General features: G+C 38.5%; 1 protein-coding gene across 1 annotated transcript in view; it reads right to left on the bottom strand.

Annotated features, from left to right (window-relative positions):
* Window positions 1-16,217, bottom strand: part of VAV3 (vav guanine nucleotide exchange factor 3) — a 390,869-nt gene that overhangs the window by 85,302 nt on the left and 289,350 nt on the right. The window contains exon 20 of the mRNA XM_060139483.1: window positions 3,691-3,827. Within this exon, the coding sequence (XP_059995466.1) occupies window positions 3,691-3,827 (137 nt within the window). The remainder of the gene's footprint in view (window positions 1-3,690; window positions 3,828-16,217) is intronic.

Here is a 16,217-nt window from a genome sequence, read left to right as displayed (position 1 = left end):
TCTTCGCCCAGACAGGACGGGGTTTAAGGAGCAGCTGATTAGGGGACTCTGGCTCACTCAGGCTGCGGGGAGGGAGGAGTACAGAATGCGGGACAAGCCTGTGGTGGCAGAGGCCAGCATGACGTTGCAACTGACTGAGATGTGGCATGTGTTCTCCCGGGGAAGTTGTCCCTGGATCCCGGGACCCTGGCAGTGGTGGGCTGCACAGGCTCCCAGGAGGGGAGGTGTGGATAGTGACCTTTCCTTGCACACAGGCTTCTTGGTGGCAGCAGCAGCAGCCTTAGCATCTCATGCCCGTCTCTGGGGCCCGCGCTGATAGCCGCAGCTTGCGCCTGTCTCTGGAGCTCCTTTAGGCAGTGCTCTGAATCCCCTCTCCGTGTGTACCCCAAAACAATGGTCTCTTGCCTGTTAGGCAGCTCCAGACTTTTTCCCGGACTCCCTCCCAGCTAGCTGTGGCACACTAGCCCCCGTCAGGCTGTGTTCGTGCAGTCAACCCTAGTCTTCTCCCTGGGATCTGACCTCCAAAGCCCGAGCCTCAGCTCCCAGCCCCATCCTGTCCCGGCAGGTGAGCAGACAAGCCTCTCGGGCTGGTGAGTGCCGGTCGGCACCAATCCTCTGTGCAGGAATCTCTCTGCTTTGCCCTCTGCATCCCTGTTGCTGCACTCTCCTCCATGGTTCTGAAGCTTCAACCCCTGCCCCGCCACCCGCTGTCTCTGCCAGTGAAGAGGTTTCCTAGTGTGTGGAAACTTTACTCCTTCACAGCTCCCTCCCCAAGGTGCAGGTCCCATCCCTATTCTTTTATCTCTGTTTTTTCTTTTGCCCTACCCAGGTACATGTGGAGTTTCTTGCCTTTTGGGAAGTCTGAGGTCTTCTGCCAGCATTCATTAGGTGTTCTGTAGGAGTTGTTCCACAAGTAGATGTATTTTTGATGTATTTGCGGGGAGGAAGGTGATCTCCACGTCTTACTCCTCCGCTCTCTTGAAGGTCCTCTCCATAGTGGATTATTTGTTACAGCCCCAAACAGTAATAACCTGAAAGCCTCTCAATAGGCTACTGGATAAACTGTGCTAAACCCATACCTGGAATAATAATCAGCAATAAAAAGAAAGAACTTCTTTCACTTAGCATTATGTCGCCCAAGTTCTTCCATGTTTTTGCAAATGGGAGGATTTCCTTCTTTTCAAAGTCTGCATAGTATTCCATTATGTTATATACCACATTTTCTTAATTTATTCATTCATCCACTGATGGATATTTAGGTTGCTTCCAAGTCTTTCCTGTACTTATATGAGGAATCTAAAATAGTCAAACTCATAGAAGCAGAGAGTAGAACAGGGGTGGCCAAAGAATTGGGGAAGGGGGAAATGGGAATGAAGTAGTCAAGGGTACAAGTTTCAGTTATGCAAGACGGATAACTCCTAGAATTCTACTGTACGGCACAGAGTTTATAGTTAGTAATACTGTACTATATACTTTCCTAATAGGGTAGATCTTAATGTTGAATGTTATTAATCACAAAATATAAAATAAAAAATAAAGAGGACAGGAGGAAACTTTTAGAAGTGATGGGTATGTTTATGGCATAAATTATGGAGATAGTTTCTCCAAACTCATCAAGCTGTATGCATTAAGTATGTACAGCTTTTTGTATGTTAATCATACCTCAATAAAGCAGTTTAAAAAAAACAATAGAACTATTGTTACACAAAGTAACATGTTTTAATCTCAAGATAGTTACATTAAGTGAAAGAAGCCATATGAAAAAGAATACATACTATATAAAATTCTGAAAAATGCAAATTCATAGTGTGAAAGCAGAACCACAGTTGGCTGGGGGTTGGGGAAGGGCAAGAAGCAGAGGCAGGAGGGAGATTACAAAGTGGCACACAAAAACTCTGGGGGCTGATTTTATCATCTTGACTAACAGTGCTTTTACTTATATATACAATTGACAAAACTTATCAAATTCAACTGCACTTTAAGTATGTGTACCTGATTATATATCTCAAAGTAGTTGTTTTTTTTTTTTTAAGTGGCATTAGTAATCCAGGTAGGAGTAGTTTCTGCAGGAGACTGCATTACGAATAGGACATAAGGAGGCAGAGACTGAATACAGACTACTCTCTCAAGAAGTTCAGCTAGGGAACGGGAGAGGGAGAAGATGAGAGGGAGTGAGGGAGCAGGAGACTGACCTAACTAGACAACACGTTGAGTTATATGTGGTTTTTTTGTTTGTTTGTTTTTACATCTTTATTGGAGTATAATTGCTTTACAATGGTGTGTTAGTTTCTGCTTTATAGCAAAGTGAATCAGTTATACATATACACATGTTCCCATTATCTCTTCCCTCTTGCGTCTCCCTCCCACCCTCCCTATCCCAGCCCTCTAGGTGGTCACAAAGCACTGAGCTGATCTCCCTGTGCTATGTGGCTGCTTCCCACTAGCTATCTACCTTACGTTTCGTATATGTATTTTAAGATAGGAGGAACTTGAGCATATTTATAAGCTATAGAAAAGGAGCCAGTGAAGAGAATTAAATTGAAAATGTAGGGGTCAAGAGCCAACTGATGAAATGTGGGATGGAAAACTCCAAGCAAAAGGTAAGCCTTGAGTAAGAGGACTCTTATGCGTACACAAGGTTTGTCTTGTGGTTGGGCTGGGAGATGCAGGAGTGGATGGAAGAGTTAGTAGAATTGAAGTCTGTCATTCTCTCTCTTCCTTTTTTGGGAAGAATGAGGTATGAGAAGAGTAGGATACTTAAGAAGGATGGTGGAGCTCTGGAAAAGCCACTGGCTACAGAAACTGAAATGTGGTTGGAGCTAAATGTCCAACTTAGGGGCATTCTTCTATAACAAGAGGGCAGACAATAAGATAGTTTTGTACAAACAAAATAGCTATCATTTACACATGTACTCAATGGTTTATTATCTAACAGTCCTTTTCTGGTCTCTTCACCCCTAGAAAATGTCACTCATGTGCTAAGCTTTCTGTTAATCCCACCCTTTTCTTCCTCAACACACAACACTTTTAACACTCTTTCTTTAAGATGTTGGGAAGTATTTCTAACATATACATGAAAATACAGAATAATTTAATGAACAGCAATGTTCTACCATCAAGCTGTATCAAATCTTATCACTATACCATATTTACCTCAGTTAACAAAACCCTTGAACCAAAGCAGGCTAACTGGATGAGATTTCTTCACCAGCAAACATCAATATACTCACTTACTTTTCACATTTTATTTATTTCATAAATAATGCCCATGGTACCTGTAATAGCTTCAGGTATTACTGTGGGTAGGCACAAATGAAATATAGCCAGAAATGGCCACTGGCAAGCTAGTAAGGTAGTTCCTCTGAAGTGAAGTGCTAACATGTGAAAGCCATGTGAATTAGATGACACCCAAGGTCCTACTTTTGGAAAAAATGCTCTGTCAAAGTATGAATTCTTAATATAAATGGTAATTCTGATTCATAGCACAGATACTATTTTCTTTAGTGTTCTAACACTCATTGCCACTTTAGCGTGAGTAAATTTGAGGGTGGTTAATAAAAAATATTTTTCCTCACATCATGTAAAATTTCTGAAGCTTGAAAGCATACAATCATTTTCTAAAGATAGCTTTATTCTCCAAGTGGTAATAAATCATCCGTTAAATCTAAAAAACTGTAATGTGGACAGTACCTGCCAAAACAGACTGTGTGCATCTCCTCTCAGAAGTTCAACTGTATCTCCTGCCTGGATGTGTAACGGGGGTCCTTCATGAAGAGCAGGGGCTGGCATTCCAGTATAGTTCCTAATGGCCTGCATCTTTGGTAAACCTGAAAATAAGCAACACAACACTTAGAATTGAGAAAATTATAAAGTGTGAAGTCCAAATGCACTTTTAAAAAAACCAAAGCTATTATTAACATTAAAGAGTTTTTTTTTTTTTTTTTTTTTTTTGCGGTACACAGGCCTCTCACTGTTGTGGCCTCTCCCATTGCAGAGCACAGGCTCCGGACGCGCAGGCTCAGTGGCCATGGCTCTCGGGCCCAGCCGCTCAGCGGCATGTGGGATCTTCCCAGACCGGGGCACGAACCTGCGTCCCCTGCATCGGCAGGAGGACTCTCAACCACTGCGCCACCAGGGAAGCCCAACATTAAAGAGTTTTAAGAGCACCAAGTCCAAGGAAACATTTGAGGTAATCACAAATGGAATGCTTTTCAACTTTCTCATTATTGGAGATGGTTATGGAATAAGATACACATTTATCCCCTGATTCCTTACATTCTTTTCGTCTCCCTCACCATCAATCTCTTTTTAGTTGAAAAAATATTTCTTTCAGCTGATGCCTGCTTCATAAAATACACGTCACGTACAGTTTAATGGAAAAGAATCATTTTTTTCATCCTCTCTATCCTTTCTGCCTATTATTTTCCTCTTGGGCATTGGCTGATTTCATCACTAAGGAGGCTCACCCTTTCTGTGTATGTATCGCATTGCCCAGTATAAGGCTCATATCTTAAGGTTATCTTTGTAATTCAAAAGCAAAAAGGTGATGGATGTGCCACTGCAATACTTAAGACATTTATATGGAGAAATTCTTCAGGCTCAAATTTAGGCTTGCAAAAGAGACCCAATAATGAGAACTTGTCTAAGCCAACAGCATCAACAAGACTTGAAATACAGATGCAGGCCTTTTTGTTGTATTTCTTGGAATGGGCAATGAATGCCTCACTTCAGTATTTCATTTTCGTGAATGGCAGCTCCAACTGCACCCAGGCCTGGCTGCATCGGCGCTGCTCACAAATGGATCACCTCAGTCACCTTTTCATCTGGAGGTGAAAAACTGCTCCTGCCTACGAGACAGATCGCTCATAAACATGGTACCTGTTACACAATGAGGCACTTAAGTCATCGCTTATTACACTTCAAGACTTTTTATTCTAGTGACTGAACACAGTGAAGCTATAATTGGCTGGAAATGTTGCACTAAATAGAGGAGGATGAATGACAGTCATTCAGTTCTAGGTGTCCAAGTTACCTCGAAAGGACCTCGATATCTAAATGAAATGCTCCAGCAAACAGTTTAATAAAGTCCTCAAAATCTGTTTTCCAATAACCATGCCAGGAGGGGAGAAAACAAGTGCGGCTAGAAACTAAACAGAACTGAAAAGTTTTAGCCAACACTTTCTCATCAACCCAGTCAACCTGAAGGCAGAAGGGCTGAAAAGCCATGTGCCCTTCACCCCAGTTTAATGGCTGTTAACGGCCAAGACATGTTATGAGCTGCCACATCTCCCCTTTCTTCAGTTCTTATGCCACAGAACCGCAGAGGGATGACTTTGATCCCATATCTCTCATGGAGTATTTCCCCACCAGATGGTATAAGGTGGTGGCGCCCTTACCCAAACAGCAGACTTTATTGTCTTTTCCAAAACAACACTCAAAGAGAACTCTTCTCAGACAAGTGTTTATCAGATTCAATCTTAACACACTGTAAATTCCTGGAGCATAGAAAGAGCTTATTTTACAGTTTTTATTAAGATACTGTTGTTAATATAAAATGGAACCTAAATATCCCATGCACACCAAAATGGATTTAGAAGTTCAATATATGGAAGAGGATGCCGTCTGAAGCAGAATTTTTTCAAAGGAGCATGGTTTGCATGATAGTTATCCCATGTTGAGGAGCCAGAATTACAGTTAGCCTCAGTTTTCCTGAGCACTGCTAGAGCAAGGAAAGCATTTTGTTCAGAAGGATCCCTTGATAATTTTGTTTTTACGCCAATTTTTAGATAAAGGCTGAAGGCAAGAAAGAAGAGTTTTTAAACCTGAAAGAGCTGACGTGACCTTAAATACTGGGACGAGGTGAGTAGTGGGAAGGGGCATGGCCTTCGCCGCAATTGTCTCTGTAGACAAGGCCCACAGGGACAAAAAGAAGCAGTGCCACGTGACAAATGGTGGAAACAGTAGTTCTCTTATTGCTGATATGTCCAAGTTATTTTCAAGAAGAAATGATTGAAAATGCATAGAGTATTTAAGAAGAAAAATTAAGTTTGATGACATTTCACCAGCCAAATATAGATTAGGGATTAAAATACAGAATGCCCAGGCTACATACAAAGGCTATGAAGTGTCAGGTGTAGAACAATCCTGCCTCATTTATCTTTTTTACTGGACTAGAATGCCCATAACACATGACCTACTAAAGTCATGATATTTAAAACTGAAAGTAGTACATATATTAATATACTTTGGTCAAGGAATGAGACCCAAGTACTAGTCTTACGATTTACTTTGGACTAAGCAACCTTCAGAATGATGGACTTGGTTTTCATAGTCTTATTTATTCCTGATTTTTTTCATTGACTCTATCTTTTCTGCTATTACTTTCTTCTTGGTTATGAGCTTCTTTTGGAAAGTTGATTGGGTAGCACACTAGCATAGTGTGTGTTGCTGATCTCATTCCTAAAACAAAAATTGTGTGACCTCGCCAAGAATTATGGTTGAGCCCAGGTAATAGTCAAAAGGACATTGCTACTGGCCTGAATTCAGCCATACGTGATTTGCAAACTACAATGTTTATTTGACCCATATGCTTTTTTGTGGGATGAGTTATGGACCTATAATATAATGGAATTTATATCTTTTAGTCATTTGTTAGGATCATCTTTGGCTATTTATTTCTGATTGGTCAGCACGTCTCATTTCAGGATGACCTGTCAGGGCTACAGGGCTATCTACGGAGATCGAAAGATAAAAGGAATGAAACAAGGGCACAGGGACAGGATGAATTCTGACACTCTGCCCCTTGCTTCTGACACCTGCATATAGTAGAAGTTCTACAGTACTGGTGGGATGAATGGTTGCTTTCTAAAAGGCCCCTTTATGTTCCTTCCTTTTATTAAAAAAAAAAAGGCACGGTGACATTGCTAAGAATATGAATATAATCACATTAACTGAGAGATAAAAATGCAATTAAAATAAGAAGAGAGGGAGTGGGTTAAACTTCATGTCAGCACTCAGCCATCAGTATAATTGTTGACACAATCTACTGCCACAGCAGGCATTCACACCTCATAAATGAGATCAAGAAGGGAGAAGAAATTAGATTTACAGATGTTCATATTTCAAATAGCCATTTAGTGTTGATTTAATGTAGGTTTTCTTCTCCCCTTATAAAATATCTGACAGGTTTTAACCTCTGTTTAAAAATGTCCAGGACAGAACATTCACTACACGTTCCTATGACAACTCAGTCATTGTTGCATATAGTTTATTAACAAGCTCTATCTGAAACTTATTCAAAACTCTAACTTCTCTCCGTTTACCTGCCTCCTTCCATCTGGAATTATGCTGAAGAAGGCAATTCTCCTTTTTATAGATTAGCCTTTCAAAATTTGTTCAGGCTTAAAATTCCTAGTTCCTCATTTAAAAAAAAAATCTTATTTTCCTTTGGTTATCCATACTTCAAGGGATTCTGAGATGCAAAACAGTATAAAGCTACAAAAGCAGAACTGTAGTTTCCCTCATTGATACTGAGCAATCAGAAATAAATAGCTAAAAGTTATTCTAAAAACTGATTAAAATATGTAAATTCCATTATATTATAAACTCATAACTCATCCCAGAAAGCTGCTTTTTTCTTCTTGGTTAAACATGGACCCAATAGTTGGTTGTTTAGTTTCTTTCTGCTCCAGAACTGAATTTATAATGGATATATTGGTATAATTACAAGACTGCTCTTCAAAATCTGAAAAGTTATACTGCAACTACCTTCAGATATTAAATGCAAAATAATCATATGTAATGCCAACATGTACAGGTAAGCAACTGTAGAAGTTCCCAAAACTTTATATAATCAAGAATCCTTATCTAAGGGAATATAGTTAAAATGGCTGAGACAAAATTAGATCTCCTGCCAAATGTTTAGTCATTTCAGCTTGTTTTATTCCCTTCAACAAATGCTCTGATGTACAGCCAACTATATCCTTAATGCATAACTTGTGGACAATTGTGCCCTTTAACTTTTGTTCACACTAGCAATTATGCTTAGTCTTGGCATCAGACAAGGTCCCCAAGTCATCCTTACGCACGAAGAATTAACAAACAGAAGGATCAACAATATTAAAATGACGGTTATACTCCAGTAATAGTCATGGGGTTCTCGTTAAATAAAACCGAAGCCAATGTAATTATGTGGAACACTAGCGTTCTCTAAAACAATACAGAAGTGTTTTTAAAAAGGGGATCTGAAGCAAGATTTCCTTTCACATCTGAATTCAATACCACTAAGAGTGATATATGCCAAGAAATGATTTAAAATGTACTTTTTAAAAAGGAGTTAATTCTAGGTAGAGTTCTATTGGAAAGTTGCTAGATATAAACTATTTCACTGATAATTTTTACATAAACCCTCAATGAACTTAGCCTACTGTACCTGTATCAGCCACTGTGGCTTCTGAGAAGAGTGACCATCACAATAGAGATTAGTATCTATTCACGAGGCTGATATCACTGCCCTAATGCAATGGGTTTCCCTGGGGCAATAACTTAGAGCAGAGTGCTGTGTACTAGATAAATGAGCTGTCAGTAATGGTACTGGCCTTTCACCTCTGAGGCCTAATTTAAAATCTAAACACAGCCACATTAAAAAAGAATTAGTTTTGCAAGATGTCAGAGGATGTGGTTAGTTTATCCTGGGAAACTGATCATAAGCATAACATATTCATTCATTCCTTAAATGTCTGAAGCACTCCCTAAGTCCTGGGCATGGTGGTCTGAGAAAAGAGCAAGGCCAGGCTTCCTGCCCTCAAAGAGCCTGTAGTGCACTGAGTAGACAGGTGAACTAAAGACAGTAATACAATTGGGCATGGGCTCTTGTCCAGGGGGACCTTTTTCCAAATATGCCTATTAAGAAAAATTTCAGGGGATTGTTTTTGTAAGTCTTCAGTAGGACCCTGAAATAATGTATTTTATCTTTTCTGTAAGTCTCCTAGGTGTGGTTTCCAAATCCTAGACAGGTATGGGAATCACATTCTCATGGGGACAGGAGCAGGTCCCATGACCAACATCCACCACTTCCAAACTTGCATTTGAGAAAACTGTGCTGCCTGGCACATCTCAGCTCTTCCTGACACAAGTTTACAATCTAACCAGCAGGTCTGATGATCAGGCTGAGTCGACTGAACTGCTGGCAAGTGAGGCGGCCCGGGATGCTGGGCCTCCCCTGCCCATCACATCTTCCAGGGCTCTTCCCCGCGAAGCCGTGCACCTTCGTTCACTTACTGATCTTCACGGAGGAGCATGTGGAGCCTTATAATGGAAACCATCTGTTACAACAGAAGCAGACAAGTTGGTGGAAAACAAACTGGTCTAAAGAACTAATTGTTCACAAAGGGAACACTCAATGATTTTGAAGATTTTCACCCAGAGGATCCTACTTTAATTTTATAAACAATGATGAGTCAAGGGAAGGAAACAGCACTGTCACTGCTCACATAAAAACAAGCATCAGACAGAGATACTTTCCTCCAACTTTATAAACACTGCCTAGTCACTCTTTGGCACTATCTGTTGCAGTATTAGTGAACCAAGGGTGAAAGATATAACAATTCCTTTTGGAAATTTTTTCTATTTATTAAAAAGATTTTATAGGCTACCAATTATAAAAGAACTATACAATTTCATGTGTTACTTTAAAATTCATGCAAATTTAACATTCTGTTCTGTTGAATAAGTGACAAAAAATGTTTCCCTAAAATCTTAAATAAAATCAAAGCTCTAAAAGCTTGTGCCGTTTGTCAGACCCCTAGAAGACCACCACTCCTAGGGGTGGGAGGAGAGCCATCTGAGGAGTGCAGCCTGAGCTATCTCGGGATCTTCTTTAAAGACAGAAAGAGAACAAAGTTACACAAGTTCAAGGCAAGAGCTCTGTCACCTAGTCCAACCACCTATGTTTCTACCTTATAAAACTCTTAGACTTGCCTCCTAGTTCAGTCCTCCCGGGTACAGGCCAGTCATTCTCTGCAACCTGCAGGGTACAAGGTTGTGGCAGAGAGGGGTCTCCTGATATCAACTGATACGTGTTTGGGGATCATCTGAATCCCTGCTGGGTATGCAGTGTTATCCTGAGGAGCAGGAAAAGAGGAGGAAGAACTCTCCTTCCAGTGGGGAAAAGATCGGGAGCTCCCAAGATTTACTAAATTCTAGGAGGAGAATAATAACTCTCACTGGTGTATTCTAAAGACAGAGGCTTGAGCGCCTCAACTTCAAAAAAAAAAATTATTCTTGACAAGCTATGGAACTCTCAGTGACTGACACGTCCCCATGCAGCTCTGTGGATCTGTGAACAAGTGGCCACATGAAGTTCTTTCTACAGTAAATTAGTATCACTTAAACCACATCATTCTGCTATTCTGACCACACCCGAGTGGATCAGGGATGGTGATTAATCCCAAGGTTGCAATGAATATGCTGACCACGTGAGACACGAGTGGCTGAAAAGGAGCATTGAAGGGAGACTGCCCAAAGGGCGGCCCTCAGAATGAGAATGAGAAACAAGACAGTCCAATTTGCTCTCACAACATGAAAGCAGCAGGCAGATACAGGTCAACAGGGAACAATGGTTTCTGACCATAGAGAAGAAGAGATGACTGGGATTACTAGTTTCCAGAACTGTTGGTCCTGAGAGATTCTTATATAGCCTGCTGTACCTTTCCCCTTCATGGAAAGTACTGAGATATGGAATGACTACTGAGAAGATTTCCTGGGCTGTTTTCTTACCCTCTGAGCAGAAACCAGCATCTCCCAAACCACTCAGCACGTTTCTTTCTTGCAACCAAAATAAACCTTTAATAATCCAGTCTTAAAGGCTATCTAAGGAATAAGATAAAGTAAAAGTAAAAATGATTAAGGGAACTCTGCAATAACCTAGTTTCCATTCTTTGTTCTATGAGTTCATTCATTTATTCAACAAATATTTACAGATTATTCATCATGTGCAGGTACTGGCCTAGCCACTGGGATTGCAGCTGTAAATAAGAATGAGTTAATAAAACTCACATTTTAGTGGAGAAGACAAACATAAAAACAAATGAACAAATACAATAATACCAGATTGAAGTTATATATAGAAGAGTTTAGAGAAAGGTACTGGATTAGAGAGTGACGAGGGTGTATGTTTGAGTGGTGAGGACACGTTTCTTTAGAAAGTGATCAGGTGAGGTTTAAGACCTGAGGAGAAAGCAGTGATCATTTGGGGCACAGCTGGGGGTTGGGAGGTGGAAGGTGGTAATTAAACAGGCAAGCGAGACAATAAACATGAAGACTCAGACTGCAATGACCTTGAAGTACTTGAGGGACAGAAACATGGCCAGTGACATCGCATGAAAGCAACTGATAAATTTTAAATATACGCGGTCTTGAGAGTCTGGCCCATTTCATCAGTTCTTTCATACATGCATCCTGTTGAATTATTTGAAATTTATTAAACAGGTCAAGTTCTCATTAACATGCTGCCCCTTCTTCCTGGCATATACTTGCTGTTGTCTGTACACCCAGGTTACAATGCACCCAAGGAGGGGGGAAATCTAACTCACTCCTCTCATTTTTTTTAAAACTCAAATACGACTTCTGCTAAAAAACCTTCTAACATTCTCTTAAGTATGAGTTTAAGTGCCTGAAACATATGCTCCCTTAGACGTTCATGCTTCCTGCTTCAATCCCACTTACCACACCAAAATTACTTATCTAGCTAGTATCAAATGTAAACACTAGACCATAAGCATCTTCCTATGTACAGTCTTTGTAGAATTTATATATTAGACTGTGACCACCTTGGTGACAAAGACTGTGTTCTTTGTCTTGATGAATTCTTTTGGAAGAAAGAAGGAAAAAGGTAGCTATGCTCTCCCAATAGCCACCCTTCCAAATACACACAAACACACACATACACACACACACTGAATTACACCCAAATCAGCTCTCTAGTCAACCATTTCTTCCCATTTTTACTTCCTCCCATATTCAAAACTTATGTTTCAAATTGGCCTTTCCTCATCCACTCTTATAATCCTTGACTGTCCTGCACAATGCCATCTGAATGACTTTTTAAAATGTAAATTATGACCTCTCTCGCCTGAGGTGGTCTGCATTCTGCCTATGGAATGTATATCTCTCTAAATAACTTGCTTTCATGTAAATATATATATTTAAATAAATATAAATATATTAAAATATATAAATATATTAAAAATATATATATTATAAAATAGCATTCTCTTATGTAAAACCCTTCCCACTGCACTCAGAATTAAATCTGACCTTCTGGCCACAGCCCATAAAACCATATACTTTTAGGCCCCTGATAACTCTCCAATCTCATCTTGTTCCAATCTCACACTTGCTCACTGTTTTCCATCCTACTGAGCTTTTTATACTTGCTTAAACACGCTGAGCAAGTGGGTCCAGCCAAGACAGTCTACATTATGAACCCTGACTTGTAATTCTATACTTACTCATTTACTTGTTACCTGCCTCCTCTCTTTTCATTTTCTATATATTTGTACTGCCTGTTTGTATGATAAACATTTATTATTTTCATAATCAAATTTGGTTTTTATTAAACAAACTACAACTTCATCTTTAGTTTTGACTTGCTTTTGAACTGTATTTATTTGTGCTTTTATCTATAACTATCAGTGTGCTACCTGTAACTGAAATTTTGCAGGAAATAAAATTATTTTTAAGGTACAAAATTGCTAATATATTTCATAAAAGCCCTTAATAATGACTCTCTTAATAATTTATAGTCATCCTGAATATCTTTAAATTAGGTGACTTGCCTAATTTATGGAAAAATACTTTTTTATTCCTATACAATCAATTGCTAATCAGCATAAAAATAACACAAGTTCTAACATAAAAAGTGGCATATACTTTCTCGAACAGTCTGCCCTAGCTTCTTCCTTCTACTCCCCGGCTCTTCTCTATTATTCTCTTTTCTCTTGACCTCCCTACTTCCCGCGATCCCTTGCTTGAGTAGCAGAGAGCATATTCAGTTGCATGCCTAAAACATTCAGATGTGCACAGACAGGGTTTATTGATTTGTAAGTTCAAATGAAGAGCATGGGCAGTTGGTATTCCTGACTGCAAGTTTCAGAGAAAGCAAATGACTCTGGACAATCATTTTGATGTGCTGATTATCTTTTTAAGAGGTCAGGGAACCCTTAGGTCAGAGACCAACAATCAACATATCTACATAAAAATGCACAAAAACTGAACAGTCTCTTTACCCTTCTTATGAACATTCTTCTATAATAAACTTCAGAAATAGGAAAAAGGAAAATTAGAAGAGCCATCTCCTCTTTCTCAAATGGCACAACACTGAAATTATTGACTTGGAAGAACTTCCAATCTGCTAAGTCTTTATAAACTGTTATGAGCCCATTTTCAAACTCTGAGAATCCACAGTCATCCCATTATCTGACAGGGAGCTCTGAGGTTTAGTTTCTCCCCCGTTGTTTACCTTGATTTTTTTAAATCCTCTTTAATCTTCTCCTGAAATAAAAAGTAATTCAGTTCAGATAGAACCATTTAGTTACAATCTTATGAATTCAGATGTGAGCTGACTGAGTATAAATTTACCTGTTTGAAATCAAGTGAATGTATAACTATTACTCAAAGCCAGCAATGTTTCATAGGAGCAGACTAGATACTATCTTCATTTCAATGTGGTAAAACTGTCTTTGTTCACATTCCCTTTGCCTGGGGCTACAGATCAACAACCACCATGTCTACATAAGAATGTACGTAAAATGAAAACATTGTCCCCTTCTCGGGAACATTCCTTCTTAACACTATCTATAAAAAGGCGAGGGAAAGATAACAGAAACCACACTGTTGTGTATTGAGTATTGTTGTATATTGAGTTGTGTATTCTTTTGAAATAACGCTGTTCTAGCAATGGAAACACTGCACACTAGCATGGAATGTGATTTGATCAAAGACGCTTCTTAGGATAATTTAGTCAAACATTTTTATTTACATATAAAACAACTCAAGTCCAGTTGCTTATAGCCAGCTAAAAGCAAAAACTGGTGTTCTTTCCAACAACAATCTGTCACCCAGTGAGGGTGACTAGAAAAAACAAGGGAAGATTATGGAAAGGTCATATATGATTGTTTCAGATTTAGGTATTTAATGAATAAATCACTACCTTTCCCCAAGAAAGGGAAAAGAATCAGATTCAAAATGTTCCAATGGGAATGAGTTTTTATATGCAACAGAAGACCCTTCAAACTATTATAGGAAGTTCAGAGATTGCATTTCAAAATCTCTATAGCCCAGAGGTTATCATACTCAGAGTATATATTCCGTCTCCATCCTATAAACTGACTAGGAATACTAAAAAGTTATGGTATTAGCCTATAAGCTTTTGTCCTCTATAGTTTTTCAATTGAAAATATTTCAAATATACATAGAATATTGACTTTAGAAATAGTACTGGAGTTTTTTTTCGGCCCTTCAAAATCTTAACTTTTTTTCTCCCTCTCCTATCAATTCGAAACTATTACTTCTCTTCCTAGTCTTTTTTTTTTTTCCTCTGTTCTTACTTTCCTTAAGGTTAGCCATATTCTGTCCCCAAATTTTTAGCTTACTATCTTTTTTTTCCTACATAAAGAGCTTCTTTCATCAACCTTAAATACCAAAATTATGTTACGGTTTCAACTTGTTCAAATTTAGCATAATAGGCTATTTAAATGGTTAGACACCATTGCTTCTAATCATCTAAAAAATGGCAAAAATTAAATGAAACCTATATCCTAAGGGTATAATAAAAATATAAAAGTAATAATTATTAAAATGTAAACTGTGGACTACAAAGAAAAATATAAATGTTAAAAATAATAAGAAATTGTGCCAAAAAGTTATGAATCATCTAGAAGGCAGTTTCACAGCTAAAAGCAGGACTGTGCAAAGAAAAGACATACTGAGATAGTGTTTCATTCTGCCTCACTTCTCAAAGACCATTGAATACAAAGACATTGTATCGAAGAGACATTGAATACAAAGTTCACATACAGTTTATAAAAACACCTGATTATAACATATACTAATATGGCACATAACTCTAAAGCCAAACCACTGACTTCTCATTAACTTATACATCATGAAAAAAATGTCTGTTCCTAAAGATGACCTTCTCCTGAGTTCTTGGACAGAGTCTGATCATTTCACTTAGGTGTTTCTTGCTTCTCAGTTAAGACAAACTCCTGCAGAACAATGAACAAAACTTCTCTTTCCTTGCCAATATCCCAGTGTTCATCCCATCACAGAAGTGTGATATACACTGGGTTGAGCCCTAGGAATTGGCTGCTGTTGACTGTTTTTGAAGTACAAAAAAAGGCAGTTTCCTATGGCTTAACCTAAGATTCTTTCAATGCACATGTATTGAGTACCTAATATTAATGAAGTCGCAGCAAAAAGGCCTGCTTGAGCTCAAATATGACAAACGCTGGCAAAATTCTGTGTAGAAAAGAACACTCCATGTAAATCTGTACTTGGGCATTGGCTCTGTGGAGCAGCATTAATTAGTAACTCTGTTCAATAAGTTCAATAAACATTTTTTGAGGCCCTTGTTCCCATCTACCTTGGAGCCATAACTCTTTTGAAAAACCTAGTTACAGAATTTTTTTTTCAGGTTTCAACAGTAAGGATATCCTATTTTGCCCTTTGAAGCTGGGAATATAATTGGTGACAGCAGAGTCCCTATTTATTTTATTCCTGTAAAAATTTTTTCCTTCTATAGAGAAAAAAAATTTTTTTTATCTATTACAAAATCACAAAATAATTATTTTTGTCTTTAGAGCAGAGACTGCTTAAATCATTTATCTTTGTTTTATTAACTTCAAGCACAGTGCTTGGTATGAAGTAAAAACTTGGTAATGAGTGATTAAATTTAATTTTAAAACAAACATACATGGCAAAACCAAATTAATATTTCTTTTTCCTGTTATCTTAACAGATTTAATAATTTATGATATTTGTTCTTAAAACACTTTGATTTAACCACTAAGAAAAAGAAATCATGGCAGTAATTTCTGCATTTTAGTTATCAAGTTTAATTAAACATCAAAGAGGGCATGGTAAACACAAAGTTAAAAAAAAAATCCAGAGTGTCCACCTGAGTAACTGAGGCAGTACATTCTTTCTCAAATTCTAAG

The sequence above is a fragment of the Lagenorhynchus albirostris genome, chromosome 2 (assembly GCF_949774975.1).
Source record: "Lagenorhynchus albirostris chromosome 2, mLagAlb1.1, whole genome shotgun sequence".
NCBI classification, from domain to species: domain Eukaryota; kingdom Metazoa; phylum Chordata; class Mammalia; order Artiodactyla; family Delphinidae; genus Lagenorhynchus; species Lagenorhynchus albirostris.
This window is presented reverse-complemented; position numbering and strand designations above follow the sequence as displayed.